Source organism: Zalophus californianus, chromosome 17 (assembly GCF_009762305.2).
Source record: "Zalophus californianus isolate mZalCal1 chromosome 17, mZalCal1.pri.v2, whole genome shotgun sequence".
NCBI lineage: Eukaryota > Metazoa > Chordata > Mammalia > Carnivora > Otariidae > Zalophus > Zalophus californianus.
The window spans coordinates 752,668-767,772 of record NC_045611.1 but is presented as its reverse complement, the minus strand read 5'-3'; the positions used below and the strand labels follow the sequence as shown (position 1 = coordinate 767,772).

The 15,105-nt window shown below is 55.2% G+C and overlaps 1 protein-coding gene across 4 annotated transcripts in view; it reads left to right on the top strand.

Moving 5' to 3' along the window:
• Window positions 1-15,105, top strand: part of ACSF3 (acyl-CoA synthetase family member 3) — a 55,286-nt gene that overhangs the window by 26,479 nt on the left and 13,702 nt on the right. For all 4 annotated transcript variants that reach the window (XM_027620011.2, XM_027620010.2, XM_027620014.2 and 1 more), the window contains 2 exons: window positions 943-1,055; window positions 11,503-11,629. In XM_027620011.2, the coding sequence (XP_027475812.1) occupies window positions 943-1,055; window positions 11,503-11,629 (240 nt within the window). The remainder of the gene's footprint in view (window positions 1-942; window positions 1,056-11,502; window positions 11,630-15,105) is intronic.

Here is a 15,105-nt window from a genome sequence, read left to right as displayed (position 1 = left end):
TGTGCAGAATGTACTTTGTGATGACTCATTGTATCTCATATAGATTTAACTTGGATACTTAAAATCTTTGGAAGCAAAACAAGAAGACAGGGGGATGGGAGGGAGCTGATCGGTGTGTTTCCCATCAGGCAGGGACACGGGCTCCTGACCAGAGTGGAGGCACGAGGCCACCAGGGTGTGGGACAGCTGAGAGCCCTCTGGTTACAGCCCTGACCTCCCCGCCCCCCAGGACCTCAGATGCAGAAGACAGGTTATAAGGACAGTGCGGTGCCATTCTGGCAACACGAGGCCTGTGTAACTGACCTTCCCAGGACTTTGGATCCCAGAATCCTGAGCTGATGTTGAGCTGTACAGTCAGCCTTCCAGGCATTTGTCCCATGCCAGATCCTCACTGATTCCAGTGGTTAAAATAAAGGGCCTGAAGCCTTGATGTGAGTCCTCACAGATGCTGGGCATTTGGTGTCAGGACCTCTGCCCACGTTGGTCCTTTGTTAGAGTGGCCGTGGGGACTCGGTGTGCAGCAGGCCACTCCACCGGGTACTCCGGGTGGGATAAACACACTGAGCATACCGTGGGTGCCTAATAAATGAACCAGAATGCTGGTGGCATTCTCCACCTGCCAGCTCCATCCCTCTTGGGCCTTCGTGTGCACAGGTGCTCTTCATGCCCCCCAGGGACAGTCCACTGTCCCCCGCGCCCTTACTGCACAGCCATCTGCTAGCGGGGACGTGGCAGCGACCCCAGCCTCCAGCCCGGGTGCCGAGAGCCTCCCCAAGGTGATGGAGCTCTGGAGCATTCGGAGCCGGTCCTCACAGGCCATGGGCGGCTGAGTGCTGGCTGCTGCAGAGCCGGGCGGCCACCCGCATGCACCACGCGGAGCCCTGTCCCCGTGGCTCCGGGGTCTTCTGCTTTCTCTGCAGCCCTGTCCTCCCTCTTCTGCAGGTTCTGTGGGGACCCCGCTGCCAGGCGTCGAGGTACGCATTGTCTCAGAAAATCCGAAGAAGGAGGGCTGCCCCTATGTGCTCCACGCGGAAGGAAATGAAAAGGAGACGCAGGTGGGCCACTCTGGGGGCTCAGCGGGGGGTACGCAGGCATCACGTGGCTGTGGCCGCACGGCCACGGCTGCCCAGCAGGCCAGCCACAGAGGGTGAGGGTCTCTGCTCTGGGGCTAGAGCCCCCACCACACAGGGACGGCCCCTCCTGACAGCAAAGGTGCTGGCTGGTGGTGTTTCTGGGCACCATGGCCATGGGGACAGTGCTGGGCCCGACCTCCAGGGCTCTGCCCTGCTGCCCCGCAGGGTCCATCCATCAGGGATGCTGCGAGGCAGGTTGTGACAGCCTCAGGACAGCCCTTGTTAAAACAGGTTGTTGTAGGCGCCATCTGGTTAAAACTTGTGCAGGCGGGGCCCTGTCCCCACTCAGTGAACGCAGGGCAGGTGTGGCCAGCTCCAGGAGCCTCGCGAGGCCAGTGTGGGCGACTCGCAGAGCCCCAAACATGAAGGTTGCCCCCGGCCGCTGGATTGAGTGGTGGCTCTCACCGTTACTCTGAGTCAACGAGGGTGAAGCAGGGGGAGAAGGGGAGATTATTGTCTTACTTCAGTGAAGATTCTAATAGTTACAATCTGCTAGTCATAAGCAAATGGTAATCAGAAGACACTGGGGTTGGCGGGAGCTGGAATTTTGGTTTAAAAAGAGATTACTTTGTCTAAGCCGATGTGCAGGCTGGACGCCCACGTAAGGGATCTCTATTACGAGGAGTGACCAGCTTCTCTCTCCCTGCAGCCCCACTCTCCCGTTCAGCACCAGCCTCGCCTGTGGCCTCGGTGTCCGTGTCTCAAGTGGGGGGTCCAGGAGACTGCCAAGCACGTGGGTGGAACGGGGTGGTCTTCAGTGTAATCCTACCGTAACGTTCACAGTGACGTCAAGAAGGAGGTGTTCCATCTGCCCAAGACCCCTCACCTGGGCCGCGGGTGGAGGGCCAGCCCGTGGCACCTCGCCGGGCTCCCGAGGCCTTTGCTGCCCGGCTGGGACAGGCCTCCAGGCCCACCCTCGCTCCCTCCACGGTGTGCGGGCAGGCTCCTGGCTGCCCTCGGGCAGACGCCCGCCTCTCTCCAGGAGAGCCTGGAGGCCCTGAACCGTAGCTGTTGCTTCCTGACCACCCTCTGCCGGGGCTTCTGCAGCTGCTCCGGGCCCTCAGCCTCAGCCACTCCTCGTGGAGGTGCTCGTGCCCAGGTCACCTGCGCTAGCATCCGGTGGTCCTGCCGTCCGTGCGGTGATGGGCTGCCTCCCCGTCTGGACACCCAGCCTGTTTGCTGGGTCGGGGATGGCCGGGGGGAGTTCGAGGGCCCCTGGTCCGTCACGGCGTGTGCGTCAGTCCCCAGCCAGCAGCACGGACAGCCTCCCCTGCCACTGCGTCCCCCCGGTGCCGTTCCCCTGACAATCTGGCCTCCAGGCGCACACGGGGCGCATCTCCCCCTGCAATTACAACGAAATCTACCTGCTTCGCAGCTGGGGTGCAGCCCACCCGCCTGACTGCTTCTCGTCCATCTTTACTGCCGTGGTCTGAAGAGCACTCAGTGCTGGAATGCACTTAAATAGGAACACCTGCAGCCCCGGCCCTTGACAGACAGAAGGAAGTGTGTGCTTCCCCGGGTGGCCCTGCGGGTCGTGGGGACGGGAGGGATTGAGGGAGCCAGAGTCCGTCCCCACAGGGCATGCCATGGGCACACCTCTGTCTAAACGTGAAGACGGGGGATTCAGTGCTCCTGCTGCATGTTCTAGAACATTCCCAGCTTGCTCAAGGAGTTGGTACAGAGCTGCCTCGATGACCACATGCAGGCCTCAGGGTCCCCGTGTGCAGCCTGTGACCGGGGAGGCTGCCCTCTCTCCCTTGGTCCTGCTGGCAGGAGCCGCCAGCCATGGCCTGAGTTACTGACCCCTCATCCGGACCATGGGACTCGGGCCTCCTGCATGCTACCTGCGAGGGCCGTGCTCACCTTGCATCTCCCTCCCTCTGTCCTTTCAGAGTGGGGACTCAGAGACACTTGTCACTGTCGCCCCTGGGACCTTGTGGAGGGAGAGTGGCCCATGGGCAGCTTCTGTCTGGCTCCCCACCCCCCTCCACGAGAGCTGCTCACGACCATGTCTTTCCCGGGAGCCCATCGACACCGTGGCGTGTGCATGAACCCGGACAGGCTCAGGCCATCCTGAAGGAAGCATGTCTGTGTTGTTTTCGTGACGTGTCACAGTGGAAATGAGCTAACCTGTTGTCTCATTGGGGACCTCGGTCATTAATGAGGGGGAGGAGCCACGTGTGGTGAGGTGTAGAGGGACAGCGTCTCCAAAGCCAGGATCTACTCTGTTTACAGGACACGTTGCTTCAAGTGGGGACGTCCTCTTTGGAAACGGCATTTGCCCTGCAAACCCCAGTCCTCCTGTGACACGTAAATTCTCAGTACAGCCCAGACTGCTGAGGACTGACGGATTTAACATTCAGAAGTCAGGATGGCTGAAGACGGTTTCTCAGTTTTTTTTCAAGTTTTAGTTGGAAATAATTTCAAACTTCCAGAAAAATTGGAAAACTAAGAGTACGAGGAACAGCTGGCCGTCCACATGCCCTGCCCCCACCCCTCCAAGGGCCAGTGGGTGTCCCTCACGCGGCCGGGGTGCGGGACGGCCTGTGTCACATCCCGGGGATCTCTCACCCACCACTGTGCGCTCCTCCTGTCTGTTGACCAAGCGACATCAGGTGTGCGGCCTTCACTCAGGTTCTGTCTGGGCTCAGGTGGCGCCTTTGCTCTTCACGGTGAGGGGACCCAGAGCTTGGCAGGACCACCTTAGGCCTTAGTGACAGGTGTGGCATCCACACTTCTCAGAGAGGGACAGGGACGCCTGAGCAGGAGCGTGCCGGGCGCTGATGGCGAGTGGGGAGCACAGAGGTGCCCAGGAAACCTTCCCTGAGAACCTCCCCTGGGCCAACTTGCCATGGGCGCCTCGGCCTCGGGTTCTCCCATGCCTGCCTTCTTTCATCCAGCCTCACTCTGGGCCGGACACTGTCCGCTGGAGCCACCAAGGTCCAGAGACCGGGTGTTGGCAGTGATGGTGCCCAGAGATGGTGCAGGGCAAGGTGTCCCCCAGGCCTGTGCAGCCTGGGAGCCCTTGGTGCTTCTCTGGCCAGAACCCAGCACCAGCAATCAGGAGTGAGTGGCTGGGGGGGCTCTGGGGGCTCTGCCCTGCAGAGGGGTGTCCCTGGGGAAGACAGGAGTGGACGGAGGGCTGGGCCCAGCGCTGCTTCCCAGATAGCGGGGAGAGCCCGCGTTTGCTCTCACAGGCCCAGAGCAGGAGGGGAGAGGAGCACAGACCTGTGTCTGCCAGCGATCATGGCGGCGGGGCAATGCCTGGAGTCCATGAAAGACCGTGACAGCCCAGGAGGGTGGCTCACTTGTGCCAGGCTCTCATCACATCTGGCCGGGCACATGTGTGCACCCTGTAGGGCACAGTCTGGGATCCCACTCTTGGTCCTTGTGTGGGGAAACCGTCATGTCTCATCCATGTCCCCATCATGGGGTTGCCCTGGCTGTGGCTGGTTGGTGACGTGGCCAGCAGCCCGGGGGCACCCAACTCTCCCTGCCACGCACAGCTCTGCGCTCTGTCCGGCAGGACTGGGGGCGCTGGAAGCGTGGGCTCCCCTCTGCTACCTGGACAAGCCCCCCGCTCCACCTTCACGGGTTCCTCTGGCTTCTGTCTCATCTCCCTGCTGGGCCGCAGTGAATGCCACGTCTGCCTGCAGGACCCAGTGGCTTTGTTTGCCGTGGTGCATCTTGCATGTGCTGTGGCCGCCCACTGGCTTCGCCTTTAAACTCCATGAGCACCTCACACACTGTCCGTATCTGTTTATCTATTTTCCAAGTGTTCACTTTCCAGAGAGCCAGGCCCTCGCCAGCAGCACCGGGGTCCATCCGTAGACAAATGGCTTCACAGCTGAATGTAACCCGCTGGCCTTCACGTAGAAACATCTCTGGCTGACGACGCAGAGATACCGCGTGTGCTATTCGGGCTGGAGCAGGGCAGCAGCAGCGAGCTCTGCTTCCCTTTATTTCCCCTTAAAAATTAATTATCTTGTGTTTATCCATATGCAAGCTGTCACTCTGGACAACAGCCTGCTGGCTTGTCTCTCCTCCCGATGGCCACCAGCATCTCCTGGGCTCCTCCCCGCATCTTCTCCCATCCCTGCCTATCAGTGCCATCTGTCGCGGCTGTGTGCCACCAGCTGCTGCATGTGACCCGCGGCAGGGCGAGGACTGGGGGCGAGGACCATAGGGCCTGGACGTGCGCTGGTCCTGCCATGGGTGGGGAGCCCAACTGCCCCACGAAGGCACTCACCTCAGACAAACGGCCGACCGTCATCAGCCACGTGTCCCTTGTTTCTTGGGATGCAGCAGGTTACCCCCTCCCTAGCAAGGACCAGGTAGGAGGTGGCACTGCCCCGAACAGGGAACCTTCACAAGTAAGAAGGCCAGGGGCCCTGATGTGCCCCATGAACGTCTGCAAGCTCTTAGCTGCCCTGTGCCTCCCTGTTCCCGACAACCAGAGCCTGCTTCCAGATACCCTTGAAAGCATGCTCCTTCCTGCCATGGGCCTCGTCCCTGCGTGAATGTCCAGATCCTTCCAGTCCAACCCATGTACTGAGGCCTGAGCAGTGGGCAGCCAGGAGGAGGCAGCCATTCATCAGAACACAGTGGGAGCCCACAGCCAAGGAGGGACCCAGGGGCCTTCAGGCTCAAGAGCTCTGCTATGGGTCCTGCCCCTCCACACCGGCCCCCTTGGCCCATAGCCCACCTGCCTGCCTTCCTGCACCCCCTTCCCCCACGCCTTCCTCCACGGAAGGTTGGAGCAGACCCCTTATCATGAACTTGGGCAGGTGTCGGGGGCTTTCCAGCAACACCTGCTGCTGATAGAGAAGAAGACATTCAGGCTCCTTCCCATGAGGAAACCTTCATTCTAGTGCTGGAGGTTCTCTAGCATGGCCTCTGGTTGGAGTAAAATGGGGCGGGGGGCCTTGTGCAGGGGTGCACATGCCCAAAGACAGGAGTCCCCTGTGAAAACAGCCCAGGCTTTCTTGAACTTGTGATAGGTGCTACGTATTTCAGCAGGGTCTATACCTAGGTTATATGTTCTCCATTGGTCTGTGCATCTTTTTCTTTGCCAACACCAGTCCTAACTCCTGTGGTTTTACGGTAAGTCTCAGAACGATGGCGCCATGCCACCAATTTTATTCTTCTCGTTCACAGTTCTAGCTATTCTAGTTATTTTATCTGCCATACCAATTTTTTTAAAAGACTATTTATTTATTTATTTGAGAGAGAACAAGCATGAGCAGGGGGAGGGGCAGAGGGAGAAGCAGACTGTCCGCTGAGCAAGGAGCCCAACATGGGGCTCAATCCCGGGACCCCAGGACCATGACCTGAGCCACCAGGCACCCGGCCTGCCATACCAATTTTATAAATAGTTTGTCTATATCTATAAAAGCCCTCTGGGGATCTTGATCAAAATTGCATTAAATCTGGGGTGCCTGGGTGGCTCAGTCAGTTAAGCATCCGACTCTTGGTTTCGGCTCAGGTCGTGATCTCGGGGTCATGTGATCAAGCCCCGCATCGGGGTCTGTGCTCAGCACAGTTTGCTTCAGATTCTTTCTCTCCCTCTTCCTCTGCCCCTCCCCTTGTTCACATTCTCGTTCTCTCTCTCTCTCTCTCTCTCTCTCTCTCTCTCATATTTTTTTAAATTGTATTAAAGGGGCACCTGGGTGGCTCAGTCCGTTAAGCATCTGCCGTTGGCTGATTCTCCTTCTCCCTCTGTGTGCGTGCTCTCTTTTTCTCAAATAAATCTTTAAAAAAATATAAATAAATTTAAAAAAATAAAATTGCATTAAATCTGTAAATCAGTTTAGGGAGAATTAACATCTTTGCTCTGCCGCGTCTTTCTGATCCATGAACATGGTATGCCTCCACACACACTTAGGTCTGCTTTGGTGTGTGTTTCGTGTCCCGCTGGACTTATAACCAGGTATCCTTCTTCTCCTCTCTCCTCCTTCCCGCCACCCTCCTCCTCTCCTTCTTTTTCAGTTATTGTAGGTGTGGCATTTTCTGTTTGTTTTTGAACTGTTCATTGCTGGCATATAGAAATACAATCAGTTTTAGTGTATTGGTTTCATATCCTTTAGTAGTCTTGTTAAATTCCCTTTGTAGTTTTAGAAGGTATTTTGGTAGCTTTTCTAGGACTTTTTATATCAACAATCATGTTTTCTCCAAGTAGGAGCAGTTTTCCTTCCGTCTTTTCAATCTGTATGTTTTCATTTCTTTTTCTTGCCTTAATTGCCCTGATGAGGATTTCCAGTGTGATGTTGAATGGGAAAATATTAAATATGACATTAGCTGCAGGCTTTTTGTAGATTCCATTCTACATATGATATGCAGAGCTCTTATCATGAACAGATGAAATATTTTTTTTTTTTTTAGAGGAGGGAGAGGGGCAGAGGGAGAGGGAGAGAGAATCTCAAGCAGACTCTGTGCTGACCACAGAGCCCAACACGGGGCTCAGTCTCACAACCCTGAGATCACAACCTGAGCCAAAATCAAGACTCAGATGCTTCCCCAGCTGAGCTACCCAGGTGCTCCTGGATGAAATATTTGCAAATGCTTTTTTTACATCAACTGATTTTTCCTCATTAGGCTGCTGATATAGTAGATCACGTTGGTTGATTGAATCAGTATTGAATCAGCCTCGCATTCCTGGGACAAACCCCACTTGCTTGTGGTACATCATTTATTTTATATTTGCTGGATTGGGTCTGCTAGCATTTTGCTGAGGATGTTTGCATCTGAGGTTTCCTTTTGTTGTGCTTTTTTGTCTTGTTTGGGTATCAGGGTAATGCTAGCATCATAAAATAGGTTGGGAATTATTCCCTCTTCTGCTTTTTGGAGGAGACTGCATGTAATTGGTATTATATACTTGTTATAATGTTGAATAGAATTTACCAGTGAAACCATCTGGGCCTAGAGGCTTTCTTTTTGGAAGATTTTAACTATTAATTCATTTTCTGTAATGGTTATAGGACTATTCAGGTCATCTAATGCATCTTGGGTGAATTTTGGTAGAGTGTGGTTTTTGAGGAAAGATTTTACTCCATCTAAGTTGTTGGATTTACACACATAGCGTTTCTCACGGTGCCCCCTTATTAATCTTCTCGTGCCTCTGTGATCCCCAGTAGTGCCCCTTCCCATTTCTCTCATGGACAGTTTGTGTCTTCCTTTCTTTGTTATTCTTCCTACAAGTTTATCTGTTTATTGAGCCTTCTTCAAAGAACTTGTGTTTGGATTCCTTGAGTTTTCTCTATTACTTTTCCCTTTCCCAGTTCACGCATTTACTGGTGCAGATCTCCCTGCAGCACCGTTGGGACTTGCCCCCCGCCCCACCCCCGCCAATTTTGATGTGTTTTCATTTTCATTCAGTTCAAAATATTTTCTGATTTTCTTATTTCCCTTAAGACTTCTTCTTTGACTCATGGATTATTTAGAAGAGTGTTGTTTATTTTCCAAGTGTTTGGAGATTGATATCTTCCTGTTACTCATTTTTCGTTTAATTCTGTTACAGTCAGAAAGCATACTGGATAGGATTCCAGGTCTTTTAAATTTGTGAAGGCGTGTGTGTGTGTCCCAAAACATGGCCTTCTCGGTGAATGCACATGCTGCTGGTTCAGGTTGCAACACAGATGTCAGTCTCGTGCACGTGGTTGGAGGTGGTCGGCGGTGCCCGGCCCCGCTCATCCCCGAGCATCTGACCATTTCTAGCGTGGGGTGGGGGGTGACTCTCCCACCGTAATTGTCTGTTTCTGCTTTTGGATTTTTGCTGGTGTATTCTGAAAGTCTCTTACTTGGTGAATGCGCATCTCTAGTTGTTATGTCTTCTTGGTGAACTGACCATTCTGTTGTCAGGTGACCCTGCTTGTTCTTTGTTCTTACATTGACTTTGTCTGCTGTTGATAAAGCTGTAGTCAGTATAGTTTGTTTTGATTGGTGTTCTGTGGTCTGTATGGTCCCATACCCTTGCTTCTCACCTGCCTGGGTAACTGTCCTGGAAGTGAGTTTCTTATAGACGGTATAGGGTTGATCATGTATGATTTTTCAGTCCAGTCTGGCAATCTCTTAATTGGTGTGTTCAGAGCTGTATGTACATTTAACATGATTACTGAGATGCTTGAACCTCACCTGCTGCCATTTGTTACCTCCTCATGGTTTGTCTGCTCGGTTCCTCGTTGCTCAGCTTCCCTTTCACTGCCTCTTTGGACTCATTCTTTTGTGTTACATTTTCATTTACCTGTTGAGTTTTTGACCATTTGCTCTTATACAGTTTTTTAGTAGTTCTAGGGACTACAATATACATACTTCACTTTTTGAGACCTACTTAGACTCAGCACTTAACACTCCCCAAAGAAGTAGAATTCCTACAGTCAGAGAGAAAACATTCAGTGACCCTTATTGAAGGTGGCGAGGCAGACTCTATTAAGGACCATTGGGGTAGTTGTAGGGCCCCTGCAGAGAGGTTTCACAACTGTGAATGCAGCGGGCCCAGTGGACATTCACTCCCAGGCAACAGGTGGGATCAGGGGGTGGACACTTGCTGAGGGGACACATCAGGGCCGAGTGGGGAGTCTGGCTAAACCGATCTGACAGGATCTCTGCTGAGGGCAGGGTGGGGTGATCAGATGTCACCTGGAGGTGATAGCAGATTTGAGGGTGACCAGGTATCAGGGTGGGGGACTCTTGCTAAACTGATGTAGCAAGGTTCTTGCTAGAACTGGATTTTACAGGAGGGGCTCAGATGCCCTAGGAGAAGGTTCGGGAGCCTGACTACAGGCTGGTCAGGCAAAGAATCTTTGTTGCCCCCGTATGGGGTCACTTTGCCTTCTCCCTGTGCCACCTAGTTGTCATGTGGAATATCTACGTGTGGTATAAGCACCATTAGATGGGGTTATAGCGTTTGCTTTCTGCCTTCCAAATTATTTGAAAGAACTCATGAGGAACAGGATGGTCAGTTTTATTCACCCAGGTATTTACTGATTCTGTTGGTTTTATTTCCTTTTTTTTTTTAAAGATTTTATTTATTTATTTGACAGAGAGTGAGAGAGTGAGAGCAGGAACACAAGCAGGGCGAGCGGGAGAGGGAGAAGCAGGCTCCCCGCTGAGCAAGGAGCCCGATGCGGGGCTCGATCCCAGGACCCCGGGACCATGACCTGAGCCGACGGGAGACGCTTAATGACTGAGCCACCCAGGTGTCCCCTGAACATTACTTTCACTGGATCTGGGACTCAGGGCCAATGCTTGGAAGTGGGTCCCCCATCTCTGGTGAGAACAGTCTGACCTTGGCAGTGGATCAGATAAAGGGCAGCAGTGGGAAAATGGGTGAAGTTCAAATAAAGTATGATTTGGTTGGAAAACAAACAGACCTCCTCCACACCGGCTGGATGGCGGGCGCCGGGCTGGGCCCTGAAGTGGGAAGTGAGCCGAGAGCTGCTGGTGCGGGGCAGGCTCTGGTCGCCCGCCCACTGCGTCGGCCTGAGAAGTGTGGGCTATGCCCAGGCCTCAGGCAGATGAGTCTGACAGTTTGACAGCCTTTGTCGAAGGGTCTCTGGTTTTTTGTTTTTTTTAAGTGGGGGATGGTTCTTCCCCAGAATAAGTTCATTCCAGGTGGGAGCTGATGAGTCAGAACAGAGTGTCCCTGGCCTCCATTCAGTCACCTTTGCTCTGTGTGACGATGGCTTCCCGCAGGGCCTCCTGACGCGCACGGTGCTCTGTGCCTCCTTTTTCTGGCTTCACTGAAGTCCCACTCAGTTTCTTGTAAAGCCCAGCCTCCTCCTGGCCTGCGCTGTGGTCACAGCAGAGAAGCAAACCTCTGCTTCCCAGGACCACGTGATCTGGGTGCCACTCTGTTCCAGGCACCTGGGGCCGGCCCACAGAGCCATCCCCTCTTGCTTGGCTGCGTGCTCAGACTCCTTCTCACCAAGCAAAGTGACTGACTTCAGAAGGCCCCACGGGAGCCACTGAAGCCGTGTATGTGGTGTGGTGGCTGCCCACGCCTCCCCGAGCCTCCCGTGTGCCGTGTTTGCACAGGAAACACCCTGAGATGGAGATTCATCAATACCAGGAGCACAGCTTTGAGAAGCGGATGGGCAGCTCGAATCCAGCCAGGCGCCGCCTGTGACGTGGGCCAGTGACTCATGGCTTTGAGTCTAGAGGACGAATGCGGGGTGACACACAGCTCCCCGCCATGATGGGGCCGACACCGCTCCTAGCCATCTGATTGAGTTCCAGCGTTGAAAGATGCATTTTTCAGTCATTTCCAACAAAGTGTCTAATTTCAGAAGAGGGTGTGGTCGTTGGGGGGGGTCACAAGGAAGGCAGGTGGAGTCCCCATCCTGAGAGGTGTGTGCTCTCGCCCATGCTGCAGGTGATCCCAGGGTTCAAGGAGAAGGAAGGGGAGCTCTTGGTCAGGGGGCCATCTGTGTTCCGCGAATACTGGGACAAACCAGAAGAAACGAAGCATGCCTTCACCTGGGATGGCTGGTTCAAGACAGGTAGGAGGGGGCCGGGCGGGGCGGCCTGGACACCCCAGAATCTTCTGTCCAGGGCAGAGATGGGGTGGCGTGCACTCCGTGTCTCCCGTCTTCAAAGCTGCATCCTCACGCTACCCCCAGGACCCCACCAACCTCTAGAAGGAAGGCAGCAGCAGGGCCTGGATGTCAGAGAGCCTCCCCACCCCCCCTCCCACCTATCACGAGCCCCCTGCTTTATAAATCTTCTTGCCCAACCCCCGCACCCCCAGGATCCAAGTCGTCCTGGTAGGACATGGTTCCTGTTTCTTTTGGGTGATTTTACATTATTCTCCACCCTACGCCTGGGGCGCTATGCTTGGTGTGCAGGTGGCGCCCTCCCAGCAGGACCCAGAGCTGCTCAGGATGCCCCGTCTCCCCTCCTTGGCCCCAGCGGTCCCAAAATGTGGACTTTACAGCAGACATTATGAATATTAGATTTGCAGCTCATTGAGAATGAGCTCCTGGCATGTAGGTGGTCCTTTTCTTTTTGCCCGTCTGTATTTGTAAAACTTCGTTGCTGACGATGCATCATTTCATAGTAATCTTAAGACAATATTTTCTAAAAAGAAAGACCTGCGTTCACACCTCCCCACATGCAGCCCCAGAGCCAGAAGCCGGCCTCATTCCCTGTCCTGTGGGAGCAGAGCTGAGGAGAAAGGCTGCAAAGCAGGTGGAGCGGGCTGCCATGGGGCTGCCGCGCATCTCTTAGGAGAGAGCTGGTGGCTGTGGTCCCTGGTCTCATGGCCGCACAGCGGTCGCATGAGCGCCTCGCTGAGCTCAGACCAGCATGGGTGCAGGGGTGGGGTCGCGTGTCCACTCTCATCTGCTGCTGTCACAGACCCGAGGTCACCGAGTGACAGCAGGGACCCGCATGGGCCCGGCAGTCTCAGGGTGCTGTGTAGGCCTGCCAGGTGAGGGTTGGGTGTGAAGGGGGCAGGTGGAGGGTCTTCCTGGTGGGGGGTGTCAAGGGGCCCCCTTCCTGTCGCACTGCCAGGTGGCACTGGGTCCAGACTTGCTGGTCCCGGCCAGTCTCACGTCCACCCTGTGGTCCTGCAGCTGTCTGTGGTTCTCTGCTCTGTGCCTGTGAAGTACGCATCCCGGCAGCTGCAGGGGAGGTATCAAGCTCCCCTGAACCTCCATGCCAGGCACAGGAAGCCGGTGTGCAGGTGGTTAGGAAAGGTGTGCAGCATGGACATCTGTCAGCCTTCAGAGCGAGGCCGGACCTCAGGATCCCTGATGGGAGCAGAGGGTTCCATGTGGTCGGGCCCCAGGAGCCCTGGTCACCTGTTTCGGGGTGCCCTGTCTCCGTGCGAGGGTGCGGTCAGCATGTTAACACGCCTGGCTTCCCTCGTGAGCACGGCGTTCCCACGAGCTGATGTGACAGCAGCAGGCCCCTATCCGTCATTGTCCCTCAGGTGCAGGTTTGTACGTCCCTCCTGCAGGCCTCTGAATGATCCCTGTGTGGAAACCTGACTTGCTTTGTGGCCAGGTTCTCTTATTTTTAAATTCAGATAAAAGCTCTAGGGTTTTTTTTTTCTTTAAAAGCACAGGAACCCAAGCCCTGTGGATTTGCCGGGCGGCAGCAAAGGAAAGTGTGGGGCAGTCAGCGTTAAAACACTCAGTCACGCTGCTGATGAATATTTGAGTTGAAAAGGAATAGCATGCATTAATTATTGTAAAGAGATGTCTTTAGGAGAAAATGATTTTGAAATTCAGTTTAATTTCATTGTAATGCGCCGCAAACAGGAAGGGAGTGTGTGTGTTTAATTGGCTCTCGGGGGTGAGGCCTGGGAGCCGTGTGCCTTTGTCACAGGCCATTAGCGATACAGGCTGCATAATGAGCGGGCGCAATCAGCTCGCAGCTGCCGGCTCCTGCAGGGAGAGCATGATATTAAATAGAAATCAGGGTAAATTAAACTTAACCCTTTCCCTGGCCAGCCCCTCCTGCCACGGGTTCTGGTGGGAGCTGGAGAGCCGCTGCTCGTGGGCCTCGGGGAAGGGCCAGGTCCACGCCCGGGTGAGAGGACAGAGGTCACCAGCTGTTCCTGCCCTCCCTGCCTTGCCCTGTCCTCCTTCCCCAGATGTGCAAGGAGCTCCTTGCCAGCCCCCCAGGGGTCACGGCTGCCACAAAGGAGACCCAGCATCTCCCCCCAGAAACTGCCAACAGCCACAGTGACCCTCCTCCCGGCTCTTACTTGAGCACCAGCACAACCAGAGAGAAGCTGTTCGCCATGTGCACGGGCACCGGCACTAGCCCAGGGCAGGGGGACAGGTGATTCCAGGAGCCAGGCGCCCTCGGGCCTTTCTGTTGACCCTGCTGTCCGAGCAGAAGACAGAGGACAGAGGACATGGAGGTGAGGACACGGGACAGAGGTGAGGACACGAGGGTGAACATGAAATGGGGACGAGGACACGGAGCTGACATGGGATGGAGGTGAGGACACGGAGCTGGGGACACGGACGGACATGGGGACCGAGCTGAGCAGACCTTACAGTTCCTCTGATGCCTGCCACTCAGCTCAGATGCTGCTGACTGAGCGTAAGGACACGAACGGCCTCTGACTTGCTCTAAAAATCCTTCATCGTGCACTGTTTAGTGTCACGACGCGGACCTGGTAAACAGCGCGCTAATTCGGCGTCAGTGCGCTGCTCGGGCGTACTTAGGGGACGGGAAGCAAGGACCCTGGGAAAATCCACCAGAGCGTCGGCGGGTTCTCGCCTTCCTCCAGGGCAAGCACGTGACGTTACTCCCAGAGACAGACATTAGAGCAGGGCGACAGAGGGGGCCCTGGCGGGCATCGGCGCCCACATGGGGATGCTCCCCAGAGCTGTGCCCCCAGAGGCACGCTCACGGGGCCCGGGCAGCCCTGGCGATGGGCAGATCCCAGGAGAGCAGAGAAGCTGGCCATAAAAACACGTAAGATACAGTCTCTTCCTCACGGTGAGAGAGAAACACAGACAGAGGTGGACTCCTGTCGCCAAATTTGAAAGATTCTGACCAAGTTGGGCCTTGCTGCCATGAGGCGGGTACTTTCCCCTGCAGGTAGGAAGTGTGGGTCAGGAGTGTTTCTGGGAACCTGGTCAAAGGGGATGACGAGAGGCAGGCAGAGCCGGGCGCACGGACGTCTGCCACAGCGTTATTTAGAAAGTGCGAGGTGGGTACTCTGCATCCGGCCATAAGGGACACTGCCCGTGTCCACAGGTGTCCAGCAGCGGCTGTTGGGAGGCCCTTAGAAACTGTGTTCTGGAGAGCGGTGACATGAACTGATGATGCGTCTTGCGCGTGCGTGGTTCTCACAGCCGCCGGCCGCTGTCCCCTGTGGCAAGGCTCCTTCCTTTCTTGGATGCCTGGCCTCTGGTGCTCCCTCGGTGAGCATCATCGCTCTCAACGACACGGCACGACACACTAACGTTTCACGCCTCCGATGGAGAAGGCTTCAGCAGCGCTCAGGCCGTGT